Source organism: Staurois parvus, unplaced genomic scaffold (genome assembly GCF_062004578.1).
Source record: "Staurois parvus isolate SC_StPar_1 unplaced genomic scaffold, SC_StPar_1.0 ptg000439l, whole genome shotgun sequence".
In the NCBI taxonomy this organism is placed as follows: domain Eukaryota; kingdom Metazoa; phylum Chordata; class Amphibia; order Anura; family Ranidae; genus Staurois; species Staurois parvus.
In genome coordinates, this window is record NW_028318235.1 from 2,320,934 (window position 1) to 2,337,500 (window position 16,567).

Genomic DNA, 16,567 nt, shown 5'->3' on the forward strand with positions numbered 1-16,567 from the left:
GCACCTGCCCACTGCCAAAAGTACCAAAACCTGGTTCAATGACCGTGGGATTACTGTGCTTGATTGGCCAGCAAACTTGTCTGCCCTGAACCCCAGAGAATCTATGGGGCATTGCCAAGAGAAAGATGAGAGACATGAGACTGAACAATGCAGAAGAACCGAAAGCCACTACTGAAGCATCCTGGTCTTCCATAACACCTCAGCAGTGCCACAGGCTGATAGCTTCCATGCCACACCGCAATGAGGCAGTCATTGCTGCAAAAGGAGCCCAAACCAAGTACTGAGTACATATGCATGCTTATACTTTTCAGAGGTCCGATATTGTTCCATGTACAATCCTTGTTTTATTGATTGCATGTAATATTCTTATTTTCTGAGATTGTGGATTTGGGGTTTTCATAAGCTGTAAGCCATAATTATCACAATTATGACAAATCACAGCTTGAACTATCTTGCTTTGCATGTAATGAGTCTATCTCATATTAGTTTCACCTTTTAAGTTGCATTACTGAAATAAAAGAACTTTTGCACGATATTCTAATTTTTCGAGTTTCACCTGTACATATATATACACTTTTATATGTGGGCACTTGTCACGTGTTGGTTGCACGTTTACGTGGAAGGATTTTAATAGTCCTTGAACATTGTCTTTAGTCAGGTTAATTTATCCCGACTGTCTTATTGTTCAGTTTATATAGCCACAATAGTGTAATTTGTCAGTCATTGTTTCACTGCACCTTTTGGGCATTCATTTATGCCAAGTGTTTATCACGTGGGGTTCAGTGATATTTGTTATTTCTCCTTGTTTAGGGACACAAGGGTGTTTGTGTATTTTCTCGTTTCACTTTTTTTCAAATTTTTTGATTATTATATATGGTATATCATTGTATATGACTGCACGGTATTGATTTTCATCATCTTGCACTGTAGAATATATAAGGGGATCGATATTAACCATATTTTGGAATAATCAGTAAATATAAGTATAGTGTGGGAGCGCAGCACCATTTTGTTTGTTGTACCAGTGCTCTATACAGGTGTATAGTTAGGTGACAGAAGCAGCTCAACCCTAGGCCATTAGTTTATCGAGGGTAGAACAGGTGGTTCTCCATTGGTTTTTAAGAAGGTGGAATGGTTTACTGAAAGCACAGTTTATTGGAAGTTCAGTAAGGATCTTGGATATCTTTAGAGAGATGATACACTTGGTGGATCCTTCTATGGGTGTTAATGGGAAATGCAGAGTTAATATATGATAACGTGAGTGTTTTTTTATCTGAGAGAGATTTTTAAAAACAGTATTGCATTATATTGGTATTTTGTGTAAAACCATGTGGAGCTTCATGTGAGATGTTTATTGAAGTACCAGACAAAAGGAGACAAAGAGTTGAAGTGAATAACTGATTGTATATACACCAAGTATGTAAAGGGTAAGGGTAGATAAAGAACAACACTGGTGAACAAATACACATATGGTTATTTATTGTAAATGTGAGCACATTGGACAGGATTTGAGGCATGGTGTATTGAGCATACTACACTATATTTATTTCTTTGGAGATCAATACATAGGAAGATTGGATTCACAGGAAGAAGTTGATAAATATGACGTCTAATGTTCGGTTATACAGAGACAGTATTGAACTTATTTTGAGAGAATTGGTAACTATTATCAACAGAATGAAATCTTAGTGCTCCTGATGCCTGAGCACTGCTCCATTCTCTGATGTCTTCTTCCAGGAGTGTTGATGTTTTTCTTCCTGGTTCCCTGCAGTGCCCAATGGCTGCTCCTCCCACTGACCTCAACATGACAACAGTGACATCACTCCCACCCATGACATGTTTGAGCCTTTGCAGTGATGAAAAAGCATAACTTTCACCTGCTACTGCATTACAAATACAATCTTACTCATCTTGATGGGAGAAAGCTATGCCAGAACATCCTGCACCTTGTCCCTTAACCAAAGATGCTTAAATATCTTGGGCTGCTGCTCAGTAGACTACTGAAGAGCTGTAGTCTTGTCAGGGACCGCGGCTCCGTCCCTCGCGCATGCGCAGTGGCGGCGGATCGCGCCGGGACACGGGCACTAGGTCCAGGCGAGCCGCGGCTGACAGGACGCCGCGCATGCGCAGTAGGAGCCGCGGGCGCGCCTCAGGCGTCCAATGACAGCCGGGGGCGCGTCCTAGCCGGCCAATGACAGTGCAGGGCGCACTATTTAAAGATGCCCTGCACTGTCACAGATTGCCGCAAGGTCTTCTGTGATCCTGAGTTCCTGCACCTATCCTGTGACCCTGATTGACCCTGACTATTCTGCCTGCTCCTGCGTTTGACCCGGATTGTCCTGACTACTCTGCCTGCTCCTGCGTTTGACCCGGATTGTCCTGACTATTCTGCCTGCTCCTGCGTTTGACCCGGATTGCCCTGACCATTCTACGGATTGACTTCCCTGCTGACCCTGCGTGTGACCCGACTACTCTCGCCTACCGATTCTGTACCCCGCTTACCCTCACGGGCCACGATCCGTTACTACCCTGCTGGGGCCGCCATCCTCTTCATATCTGGCTCTCCCGGTACCTGTCCCCAAGGGTCTCCTCAGCCACTGGTGGGCCTGCTCGGAGGTCGTGACCTGGCCCGGGACTGTTTCAAGTCCATCCCCACCATCAGAAGCTCTGGTGAAAGCACAGCCCGGGCTTAGACCCCACGCTCTGAGTAGGTCTGTCAGTTGGCAGCCTGAGGCACCACCTGGCGGATCATAACAAGTCTTGACCCCAGAAGGGACAATTCAGCAGGTGAGAATCCAGATACAGTTTAATAAGGATCCCTTGGGACAAACAACAAATGAGCTAAATAGAATAGTCTCTATCCTGAGAGGGACCGGATAAATATTCTGAAGGTATGGTGTGGTGGAACTTGTATTCTTTGTTATGCATTTTTAGCACCTTTCACATGGAATACATATGCATTCCATGTGAAAGGTGCTAAAAATGCATAATGAAGAATAAAAGTTCCACCACACCATACCTTCTGAATAGCCTCTATAAGGGTGGTAATCAAAGAAGATGGGGAAGTAACTGAGCCCTTCCACAGTTCATTGCCCAATACAATATTCAGGAGAGGATCTGAACTTTCAGGGCTACTCTTGAGGGCAGCAATTAGCATTTCCAACTGTCATACACATTCACGTACAGATATTTTGCAAGTGCGTTTATTAATAGTAATACCATGGGAGGTTCTCTTGTAATATCAGTGATAAAAAAATGACCTATACACAAATGCAATTAGCATGTATGAGCTGAAATGTGATGTTAGTTTGACTGGTTTGCTGCACAGCGCATTTGATATTTTTCCAGCGATTATGTGGTGCTGACATATTTTGCACACATTACAAAATACACAATCCATTCACATCAGTTTCTGCCATGGAAGAACCTTACAGCCATAAGACCCTAGCAGTGACATATGATCTTATCACATACAAACACACATTCTCTGATGCCACTTACCAGTATATATTTGCAAATATGCCAAGAGCAGAAAAGAAAAAATAGAGAGAAAGAAAAGAATGAAGAGAAAAAACTCCTCAAATGAAAAGAAAAATACTGGGATTTTTAAGGTGCCAAAAAATATATATACAACAATGAAAGCTAAAATGTTCCAATATTTATTATCAAATCACGTTAAAAAAAAAAATCCAAATCCAAGACATGAAATCACTGAGTGATCTTATGGAACTATGGGAGGAGGGGAATGATGCTACCAATGAGCAGGACTCAGATGTTTTACCCTCTGCCCCCCCCCCCCACTGTGTTATAAACCCAAGTCCTGCTCCTTTCCTTTATTACAAGCTAATCCTAACATTTGGGCCTGTGTAGAGGTATTTGGGATACTTCTTGGGGAGAAATGTCTACATCTAATTGAATACCTTTTCAGCAACGAGCCTTAATCTCTCTCAAACAATGATTGATTTGTCATCAAGCCCTCAGACAAGGGGGGAATATTGTAGTGATGGATTTTGACCAATATGAACATATGGTAATGAATATTTTGAGTAACCGAGCATAGTATAAACCAATACCCTCTAATCGAGTAATTTCTACGGTTATTGAATATAGAACCATCATCAATGGAGCCTACCGTCAGGGCATTATAGATAAGAATACACTTACATTTTTTAAGTGTCAAGAATCCCAAAACTCCCACCTTATATGCATTACCCAAATTTCACGTTCAAAACGTTCAAAACGTTCAAACACCTCCAGGCCGCCCAATAGTATCTGGCAGAGGTTGCCTTACAGGGAAGGCTAGTCAATTGATTGATGAGCATTTGCATCCACATGTTATCTCCTTAACGTCTTATGTTAAGGACACGATTGACCTGTTAAAAACCATAGATAATATGCATGTCCCAGAAGGATCATGGCTGGTTGCCGTAGATTTAGATATTAACTGTTTTAGTAGTGATTATTGATTTGATTATTAATTAGTATACCAGTCCTGATTTAAATTTGTTCATTATTTATTATCTTTTAAATTTAAATCTGATGCAATGTATTTGATATGTACAGGGGGAATTTATAATGCCCATAAAGTTCATTGTCAATTCATCTATTTTATCTATGTCATCTTGAAAATATCCACAAGATGGCAGTCAGGAGTTGAATTATCTAACCAATAGTTTAAGGAGTGGCCTTATATAAGGCCACCCATTCTCACTTATGGCCACACCCTCAAAGGAAGTCGGAATGACGAAACGCGTCAGCTCGTGACCATCTGTGACGTCAGCGCACATGTCGGGACCATGTGGTGAGAACACGCGATCGCTGTTGTGAGATCATACAGTTACCAGTATGCGGTAAGACCATCACTAGCTGCAGTGAGCGGCGGCCATTTTATTGGAAGGTTTACCTACAATGTGCATTACCTTTTTACTCAGTGTTAGTTTTTCTTAAGGGGGCTGTTTTATGGCAATAAATGTGTTTTACGGTATCACACTTTGTGGCAGTTTTATTTTGCCCATATATAGAATTGATACCATCCACTCTGGATGAGGAGGAGATCGGAGCATGAAAAAAGACCGGAAACCCCTATTAGCAGACATATAGGCCTGTATCACAAAAGGTCTGGATCTTTCAAAAATACACCTTTTTGCTTTGGAGCACATCTCCATCCATGGGAGAGGTGGGGGTGTAGACCACCTTTTATTGTAGTACGAAACTAAGTGGATTTTCACCCTGCAAGCTACCAAATTTCTAGGTTTAAATTGCTATCAGTTTCAAGCCTTTTTAGTAGTATGATCCTGAGTCTAGCCATCGATTACTGTTTCTATGTATTTATTTTAAATAAATGAGGGTAAATACTACTTGTTTCATAAAGCGTATATAACTTTTTGGAGGGCACCTTGTTCTAATTCAATTACCTTATATCAAACATAATCAGTGTCTTATTATTTCTTAATCCCTTTTTAGCCTGGACGTGTGGTGCACGGATGGTTTATGGGAGGTTTCTTCCATCCTTTATTTTCAACATCAAATGTATTGGTATTTATTAGCACTGCAATTCATCATATAGCATTTATTCTTTAGACGGTGTTGCCATTATATTATGATTCTTAGTGGATATAAGCCAATGTTTGGCAATTATTGTGTTTGTGGTTGATTTTCCTTTTATGTAGTTAGGCAGCGCTGTGTTTGTTCCATCCTTGATTGAGGTGGTCTGTTCTTGCAGTGCAGCCATGTAGGTTGGCGTTGTTGTGGGCAGAAGTGACACCATACATGTGTGCTGCGTTGAAACGTCATTGACGCCGATCAGCGATGGGAGTGGCCCATATATAAAAGGAGTTCAAATGGCTCCTAGGCTTCGCTGGTTGATAGGGAGGTGGAGTTGTGGCGTTGGTACTTTCTTGGTGAAACGTTTTTCTTTGATTTATTTTGAAGCTCGGGGGTATACAAATTCATTCATTTGACTACTAGGAATAACATTTGTTTCCCTTTGTAATATATCTTATATTTTATTCTAGTGTCCAATTAGGACCAAGAAGACTTTTTGTTTTCTCCGATGTAACACTATCAAACATGATGTTAATTGCTGTATACTGAGTGCTCAACTAGTGGTGGGTATGTCATCCTTTTCATAGGTATATTGGGGATTTAAGCTTTCTGAGCATTTGTTTGCAAACTGTTTTTTGCTCTTATGTTTAGCTTGATTGTGCCCCTCCACTAGTTGTCTGAGGCACCAGCCTGTCCGGGCTTATTTGAGGATTTTTTGCCCTACTTAATTGTACTACAATCAATCTTTCTTTATACTACTTGTCTATTTGAGCCAGTATGAACAATTTCATGAGTTGCCCTCCATTAACTCTCAATCTTTGAAATGTCTGTACAATGAAATTTGTATTGCTTCTTGTTTTTGAGTTATGTATTGCAGGTATTTAACCTTATTATATTGTATAACTATCAATCCACTATTATAGGTGTCATATTTAATATCTCCTGAAGAAGCCTGAAAAGGCGAAACATGTTGAGAGAAATATTGCACCGGATATATTTTTGAACACGTATCATCATGAATTTTGATATATCTCAAAGTATTTTTTAACCACTAGCCTACAGGGCACTTATACCCCTTTCCTGCCTAGGCCAATTTCCAGCTTTCAGCGCTGTCACACTTTGAATGACAATTGCGCGGTCATGCAACACTGTACCCATATGAAATTTTTATAATTTTTTTGAGACAGATAGAGCTTTCTTTTGGTGGTATTTAATCACCTCTGGGATTTTTATTTTTTCTTAAACAAACCAAAAAACTGAAAATTTAAAAAAAAAACAAGTTTCTTAGTTTTTGGTATACAATTTTGTAAATAAGTGATTTTTCTCCTTCACTGATGTGCGCTAATGAGGCTGCAGTGATGGGCACTGACAGACACTGATACGTGGCACTGATGAGGAGGCACTGGTAGGTTGCACTGATGGACATTGACAGGCATCGCTGATGGGCACTGAAAGGCAGCACTGATACATGACACTGATAGGCGGCACTGACCGGCACGGTTAGGCGGCACTGATAGGCATTTATAGGTGACACTGACTGGCACTGATGGGTGACATTGAAAGGCAGCTCAGATGGGCACTGATATGTGGCATTGATGTGTACTGGTATGCACTGATATGTGGCACTGATGGGCACAGGCACTGGCACTGATGAGCACTGACGGACACTGACAGGTGGCACTGCTGGGGCTACACTGATCATCAGGTCACACTGATCATCAGGGCCCTGATGATAAGTGTACATGTCCCCTCCGCGGAAAGCCGATTACCGGCTCTCCTCACCTCTCGAGCTGTCAGCGTGACAGCTCGAGAGGAGAGAAATGCAGAGAACCGGCATTTCCGTGTTTACATGTGATCAGCTGTGATTGGACACAGCTGATCACATGACCGAGCCGACATCTTCGGCTCTTTCCGTGATCTGCTGTGTCCGCCACGCTGCGTGCTCCCTGGTGAGAATGGAAGGACGTCATATGACGTCCTATCAGAACGAGAGAACCACCTTGCGCCCGTCATTGTACTATATGGCGGGCGGAAGGTGGTTAAAGTGATTTGATAATAAATATTTTAACATTTTAGCTTTCATTGTTGTATTTTATATATATATATATATATATATATATATATATATTCTTTTTTTTTTTTTTGGGCACCTTAAAAATCCCAGTATTTTTCTTTTCATGTGAGGAGTTTTTTTCTCCTCATTATTTTCTCTCTATTATTTCTTTTATTCTCTTGGCATATTTTCTAATTTAGGGATGTGGTGTCGTACTCCCTTCTGAACACAATTCTTGTTCTCCAGTATATATTTGTGTTGTAGGGAAAAACCATCTCAACAACACCCTGAAAAACTATGCATATAAAATGCCTCTGTTGAGAACTAAACCAATATCCCCAGACCTTAAAAGCAAGCTTACTTCAACACATTTTAATGGCTGTCAAAAAAGGCTTCCCCAATTGAGAGCAATGATGTAGGAACCTGTGTAAACGACTCCAGATGGGTGCATTAATGTGTTACTAATTCCATGACCCTGCATTCACTATATCTGGTCTGCCACAGTACACGGAACATGAAAACGCAAATATTTTAGTAAATATTAACTGCTAAATACTTTTTCTCATCAGCAATTACAGCAGTCTTGTGACTTTTATCATTATCCAGCAGAGAACTGGTTAAAGCCTGTAGGAGTAGTTTTCAATCTCCCCTGATTGTCCTATGAGGCTGCAGCACCCCAGACCCTCTGTCTGGACAGCTCTGATTGGCCCTGTGCTGAACACATGCACCCTCCCCAGAAGAAAAAAAAACTCTTAACAATACACACCAAACTGAGCATGTGCAGCTTGCCCCCAAGACTGTGCTCTATCAGCAAATGGATTGAAGACAGTAGAAGGGGAGGATCAGAGAAGCCAAGATCACACATCCTTTTTACACAATGCAGAGGATTAACCCCTTAGGTTCCATAGTGAGTATATCAAGCATGCTTCACTACATATACAGACGGATTTTACGGTTGTGGGTTTAGTAACACTTTAAGGGCTCGTGTGTACATGCTCAAAAGATAATATTAATGACAATGAAAGGAAGCTGATCAACTTACTTGTATTTCCTTTAGGTCCTTGTCACACAGATTCTGAAGGGGATCTAGAAAATTCTGTTTGACTTCTATGTCCAAAGAATCTTTTACTTCTGCTAATCTCTTCATGGACTCCCCAGCATCCAGCAATGCATCACCTTAATAGAAAATTATAATTTAAAAGGCAGGCATTCCTTCTGTGTATCAAGTAAATTTTAAAGACAGTAAAAAGCACGGGGTTTTTTTGTAAATGCAGTGCTAAGATGAAAAACAAAAATTTCAGTGTTACAAGGAAACCTACAGAACTTTTAACAAAAAATACACTTTTTGTATTCACTGTAAAACACCTATTAGTTTAATGAGACATGATTGCCTTTTATTAACAGATAAACCAGAACCAGTGGATAAATTGTCATATACTGGAATAAGATACTAGGTGCATAATCTCCATCTAGTAAACAAACCCCATAAATGCCAGTCAGTTAGTAGCAAGCAGTACAAAGAAACCATAAATCTGGCAACAGGTCCAACAACAAATGTGGCGGGAGGGGAAGTCTCTCCATGGTCTCAGAGAAAAGAATCTTATACCCAGTACAAAAATTCTATTTTCTCTATTGTTCACTGAGACACAACCTTTAGTCAACCGGATGATATTTCTTGACATTCAGGAGCCAGTCAAACTCTCAGAATGAAAGATCACATGGAGATTCTCCTCCAGCTCCTGAGCTAAGTCTGCCTGTAGCAGCAAGTCCTTGAACAGTACAGCTATAGAGTTCCCCTTCAGATGGAGTAGTGATAGCACCTTTCTAAAAGACTCTTGGGGTGGAGATGGGCCAAAAAAAAAAAAAGTCAGACCGTCAGTGTTTTTTCTCCACCATAAACTTCAGAAACTGCAGGTGATCATAGCATATCAGGCTGCAGATTGGACCCCTGTCTTCTTTGGGCCAATGTAGAACTGCAAAGATCATTCCCTGTGCCAATAGACCCTTGAAGGCCAAAATAAAATCCATAAGCCTCCGTGTCAGATGCAGGTTTCACTAGAACCACTTCAGAGGAGGGGACTGGAATTCTTTTCTGTAGCCGATTGGGAAACTGCAAATTACATATTTCCTTAGTAATGTTGGCCTCACAAATGTTTAAAAATTCCCCCAAGCCTTGGTAAAAGGGCTATAAGAAGACAAGGTCTGATTACCTTAAACAACAAAGGAATGTGACTATTTGGACAAGCCAAGCCAGACCACTGCTCTCCTTTTGTTTGCATGTGGGGGGGGGGGGGTTGTCGATTGCTTACACACAGGTCCAGTATATAACACACAGCTAGACTGGAAATATTTGTCTTGACCTAGAGCATGTGTTAAGCATGCATCTATTCTGCTCATCAGCCATGCCATATAATGGAGGGACCCGTGGTGGAAACAGCATCTTTAGTTAAGTGTTCATGTTATATTTTCTTTATCTGTATCTGTCATTACTTGTAATAAATGTTTTACTTATAAGTATTTGTGTGATCTCTCTTTGCACATATCTAATACAACCCCAGAACCCTAACAAAACACATGGTACCAGAAGAATGGGGCTCAATCTGTATGTAACATACGTAAAATGATGCAGAATTGTGCTAGATTGTTTGTGCTGGGTTTAATGTTGTGTTTTTGTTTTGTAAGTCATAGTACATTCAAAAAGCATAGAAAATGTTTCAGATACTTAGGTGGTTTAATTGAGATGCTAGTAGGTGACCAGGTGCGAGCCCATTCCTGTGTTAGGTAGAATCCCAATGTGCTCGCATTCCTTACCAATCGGTAAAGGAATTGTTTTGATTTGATAAATTGAGCGAGAGACTGATGTACAAGGGAATGGTTGTATTGTCAGAAATCTTCAATTTGTGACAATTGTAAAAGCGTTCGATTCTGGACCATAGGCCAGTTTCAGAGAAATTAGCTTTTTTTAGGTTTGAAAACAATGAGCTGATGGTTGTGAGATGCAGATTGTGAGTACTGTAGTAACGCAAGAGATGTATGTATGTCTGAATCTCAACGTGTTTTGTTTGTAGCTAGTGAATGTTGAGGACATGGTAATTAATGTTGTTTTGTCTGTGGTAAATGTGACAATGTTACCTTAATTAAGATAGAATGGATAATGCCAAGTACTGCGGATGTGTAAAATACTCATACAGTTGTGCTCAAAAGTTTGCATACCCTGGCAGAAATTGTGAAATTTTGGCATGGATATTGAAAATATGACTGATCATGCCAAAAGATGCTCTTTTATTGAAGGATGATGATCATATGAAGCCATTTATTATCAAATAGTTGTTTGGCTCCTTTTTAAATCATAATAAGAACAGAAATCACCCAAATGGCCCTGATCAAAAGTTTACATACCCTGAAATGTTTGGCCTTTCGTACAGAAACACAAGGTGACACACTTGGGTTAAAATGACAATTAGAGGTTAATGTCCCACATCTGTGGCTTTTTAAATTGCAATTAGTGGCAGTGTATAAATAGTCAATGACTTTGTTAGCTCTTATGTGGAAGCACTGACTAGGCTAGATACTGAGCCATGGGGATCAGAAAAGAACTGTCAAAACTCCTGCGCAACAAGGTAATGGAACTTTATAAAGATGGAAAAGGACATAAAAAAGATGTCCAAAGCCTTGAATAAGCCAATCAGTACTATTAAATAACCTATTAAGAAGTGGAAAGTTTGGGGATCTCTTGATACCAAGCCAAGGTCAGGAAGACCAAGAAAGAGTGTAGCCATAACTGACAGAAGAATTGTCCGGGACTCAAAGAAAAACCCAAAAGCAACCTCAAAGGAAATAAAGGCTGCTCTGGAAAAAGATGGTGTGGTTGTTTTTAAGGAGTACAATGTGATTATACTTGAACAGAAATTAGCTGTTTGGTCGAGGTGACAGAAAGAAGCTTTTACTGCACCAATGCCACAAAAAAGCCCAGTTACAATATGCCTGACAACACCTTGACATGCCAAACCGGGCAATTTTGTGTCATTGATGCAGTAAACACTTCTTTCTGGCACCTTGACCGTGCAGCTTATTTTTGTTCAAGTGTCACCATATTGTACTCCTTCAAAACAACCACACTGTCTTTTTCCAGAGCAGCCTGTATATCTTTTGAGGTTGCCTGTGGGTTTTTCTTTGAATCCCAGATAATTCTTCTGTCAGTTATGGCTGCAATCTTTCTTTGTCTACCTGACCTTGGCATCAAGAGATCCCCAAACCTTCCACTTCTTAATAGGTTATTTAGTACGGATTGGCTTATTCAAGGCTTTGGACATCTTTTTATGTCCTTTTCCATCTTTATAAAGTTCAATTCCTTGTTACAGAGGACTTTTGACAGTTCTTTTCTGATCCCCATGGCTCAGTATCTAGCCTAGTCAGTGCTTCCATGTAAGAGCTAACAAACTCATTGGCTAGTTATACACTGACACTAATTGCAATTTAAAAAGCCACAGACGTGGGACATAAACCTCTAATTGGCATTTTAACTCGTGTGTGTCACCTTGTGTGCCTGTACCAAGGCCAAGTATTCCAGGGTATGTAAACTTTTGATCATGGCCATTTGGGTGATTTCTGTTATCATTATGATTTTAAAAGGAGCCAAACAACTATTTGATAAGAAATGGCTTTATATGATCATCATCCTTCAATAAAAGAGCATTATTTGGCATGATCAGTCATATTTTCAATATCAATGCCAAAAGTTCATAATTTCTGCCAGGGTATATAAACTTTTGAGCACAACTGTATTTGAGGATTTACGCAAGTTTTACATTAGAATGGTTAAGTATGGAAACTAGGGTGAAAGTTATGAGAATTGTGAGCCTTTGTATGTTTAAATGCAAAAAACAGTTTGAAGCAGAAATGGCTGCAGGTTTGGGATGACTGTGTGTATGCGACACCCTCCCTTGCTCCTCGATGGACAAGGGCTGCAGTCTGTGCCTGTGTGTAGCTGACCCCTCCCTTACCTGTCCTGTGTGTCTTTGTAAAAAGGGAGAGAAAGTTCACAGCAGCCCCAGCAACCCCCCTTAACCTCCCTAGCAGTCTGATTATGTCCATATTTCTGTGCTCAAAGCGGTACATTTTTTTGCATGGAAATATGTTTTTTTTTATTGTAGGCCTGTAATTTTTAGGAATAACTCACTGAAATCTGTCTGAACAAAAGTCTAGTAAACATCCTGTGTATGTTAAAATTTGAAACACGAAATCATAAATTATAAAACTTAATAAACAATCATAAAAAATAATAATAAATTTAATTCAAAAGTATAATCAAACCAAAAACACTGAAATTTGAAATATAGCGCCAAGTTCGCAGATCACTGAGCAAAGTTGCAAAATCCTTTTCAGTGTCTGATGACGAATTTCCCCATGAATCATTATCACTCAATTCTGCAAGTAGTTCTAATTTACTATCGCTGTTCTCTAGCTGGTCTAAAACCGTTTTTGACCTAAAAGAGATGCTTTTTGGACGTCATGGATGTTTCTCAGTTTCCAGGCAGAAAGAACAGTAAAAATTTAGGCAGGGCACAGGACAAAGCACTAGGGACAAAATGTATGTGAAATGGTTTGATACAGTAATGTTTTATATATGTTATTTTAGTGTATTTAGTGAATGTCACTTTGTCATTTTCAAATTTCCCACCGTTCCGTCCCCCGTACGTCCCAACGCCGCAGGGGACGGAACCCAGAATACAGATGCCGGCATCGGCCGGAGGACATTACAGGGAACACTGCAGGAGGGACATCGTGGGAGCGCAGGACAAGGTAAGTGAAGAAGGGATCCCGGAGCAGCACTGCAGGGTATTCCCAAGTGTAGCTCGAGGTTACCGCTTGTGGTACTGAAACTTTACCCTGAGCTACACTCGGGAATACTGCCAGGGAGGTTAATAGAAAGTTTGTCTGAAGCAAGGTATTTTTTTGACCAGCTGTGAAATGACTAGTATAACACGTGATGCTAAAATGTGGGTGATAGGCAAGACAAAGTGAAATGTTTAATTATGTTGCAAAAATAAAATCCTGGTGAAATTGTTACTTTTTAATATGCAACACTAGGATCATTTGAAACAAAGAAAAACATGGCTGATTGTGGTTGACACCCTTTGGCTGATTGTGGTCGACACCCTTTAAATTTCTGAAAAGCAGACATGATTATAATTATTTAAATGTTTAGAGCTCTATTCCAGCTTACTGGGAATGGAAAAGGAAGAAGGGATGGAATACAATTTAAGCACCACCCACAAATAAAACTGTGTGTCTGTTTCTTTAATGGAAGTCATTTGGACTAGTTGCTCAGCTAGTAAAGGTCTACATGACTTATGACCAAGCTAAGAGTAACAGCTTAAGTTAGGACAATGGTGAATGATCACTAGATATGCACATGGATATCTTTATATTGTTCTTATTGGTGATTGTAATGAAGTGTAATTTTTTTCAAGTTTTCTTGTTAACATAGAAAATAACAGATCTATTCCTAGAAGTTTAGGAGTTTTCAAAATCTGTATGGGATTCAAAACCAGAATGAAATAGAAAAATCAAACTGGACAGTGACGTATAATGTTTGTGCACAAATGTGGTGAATCTGTGAATGTCACCTCAACTATGGTAAATTATTGATAACTGGTTGTACATCTTTCTGTATTGTCCCTTCCTGTGTGTATTTAAGATACACACATGTACTTTGGTATATTCTGCCATAATTATCTAGGACAGTGATGGCGAACCTTTGGCACGCGTGCCAGAGCTGGCACGCAGAGCCATCTCAGTGGGCACGCCAGGAAGAAGAGGAAGATGAGGGCACACAGACCACGCACACTGACCGGCCATCCAGATCTCGTCCACACTGGACCCCCATCAAACTACATCTCCCACATGTCTCTGAGGCCAGGGTGGGTGTGGACGAGAGGAAATGGCTCCTATGCGGATCTGGCGCCAGGGGTGATGTAGCCGGGGATGGGCGTGGAAGAGAGGAAGAGGCTCCCACACTGCTCCGGGGCCAGGGGCGATGTGTTCAGCGTGGATGGGAATGAGCTGCTGGGTTGGACACTGCCAGAGGTGATATTAACTGCTTGCAGTGCCGCCCAGCAGTGCCGCCCAGCAGTGCCTCCAGTTGGTGCTATCAGTCAGTGCCGCTTATCAGTGCACATCATTTCTGCATATCAGTGCATCATCAGTGCCTCCTCATCAATGCCCACCAGTGCCGCCTCATCAGTGCTACCTATCTGTGCCGCCTCGTCAATGCCCATCAGTGTTGCCTATTAGTGCAGCCTCACCAACGCACAACAAAGAAGAAATAATACCTGTTTGCAAAATTTTATAATAGAAGCAAAGAAAACCTTTTATGTTTTAAATTTTTTGCTCTTTTTTTCATTTATAGTGCAAAAAATAAAACACCCAGTGGTGATTAAATACTACCAAAAAAAGCTCTATTTGTGTGAAAAAATGAGTGTTGCATGACCACACAATTGTCATTGTCAAGTGCAACAGCATTGAAAGCGGAAAATTGATCTGGGCAGGAAGGGGGTAGAAGTGCCCAGTAGGCAAGTGGTTAATTGCAGTGTTGGCACTTTGAAATAAAAAAGTTGGTTTTGTGTTGCAGTTTTGGGCACTCGGACTCAAAAAGGTTTGCCATCACTGATCTAGGAGAACTGTAAGGCAGAACCACTGGTGAAAAACAGAATCCACAGGATGTGCATAGTACAGGGAGACATAGGGTGATACTACAGTAAAGGTTTAACTTGTTTTTTTACTACATGAATGACAGCTTAAATTTAAGCTAATCATATCATTTTGGTTTATTGCAATGGATGCAAATTTTAAAGTCCTTTAAAATAAGGTGCTCTAAATACTTATATATACACAATTTTATATCTGACACTCAGCGATTCTTTTGGCCACCTCGTTTGATACACCTGATTGAGTGTTCATTACATTTTCTTGGTGAATTATCATTGTGAAATGGGTTCGGTTCCTAGGTTTATTTTTCCTGAACCCTGGTGACACATACTCTTTTTAACAATTATTAGAATCAAGGAAACATTTTTCTGCCTTTAAGACTACTTACCAAAATTTGAATCTTCCCCAAGATCTTTTCCATAACGAATCATACATTCTCCCAAAAGACCTTCGGGTTGAGGGTATCCTGGGTTCTTCACTTGTCCTCGAATTTTAGATACAGTATTCAACATAGAAAGCTTAGCACGAGATGCTGATCAGTGATTTGGGGGGGAAAAAAAATAAGTGTTTTGAGCATTACAAAAAGAACAGAATTTAAAATAACAAAAAAAAAGAAAAAAACTTTAAGAAAAAAACCCCAAAAACATAAGGATCAAACAGCCAGCCTACAAACATAGTCCTGCACTGCTAGAAACTTTTTAACTGCACAGCAAAACTACAACTGCATGCTTGAAAAAAACCTCCAGAATATTGCATTAACGCATCCCTGTTGAGAAAATTAAATTACCCAAATACTGCCCAGAAAATAATTTGTCCACTGAAGTCGATTCAGAAACTGACATTGGAAGTAGCAATCTCCCCCACTGCACTCAATGATTCCTCCCATTGGTACACACACACACACACACACACACACACACATATATATATACATACACACACACACACACACACACACATATACAGTTGCAAGAAAAAGTATGTGAACCCCTTGGGATTACGTGGAGTTTTGCATGAATTGGGCATAAAATGTGCTCTGAATGTCATTTAAGTCACAATAGAAGAACACAGTCTGCTGAACATAATACTACACAAACATTAGATGTTCCCATGGTTTAATTGCACATAACATGTAAACATTCACAGTGCAGGGATGAAAAAGTATGTGAGGCCCTAGCTTAATGACTTCTCCCATTGCTAATTGGAGCCAGGAGTGAGCCAACCTTGACTCCAATCAGTGTGATGATATTGGATGTGTTG

The 16,567-nt window shown here is 40.2% G+C and overlaps 1 protein-coding gene across 2 annotated transcripts in view; it reads right to left on the bottom strand.

Annotated features, from left to right (window-relative positions):
• The window catches only part of SH3GL1 (SH3 domain containing GRB2 like 1, endophilin A2), a 230,479-nt gene that overhangs the window by 129,807 nt on the left and 84,105 nt on the right, over positions 1-16,567 (bottom strand). For both annotated transcript variants that reach the window (XM_089687871.1, XM_089687872.1), the window contains 2 exons: positions 15,696-15,839; positions 8,640-8,773 (listed from right to left, as the gene is read on the bottom strand). In XM_089687871.1, coding sequence (XP_089543997.1) covers positions 8,640-8,773; positions 15,696-15,839 — 278 coding nt within the window. The remainder of the gene's footprint in view (positions 1-8,639; positions 8,774-15,695; positions 15,840-16,567) is intronic.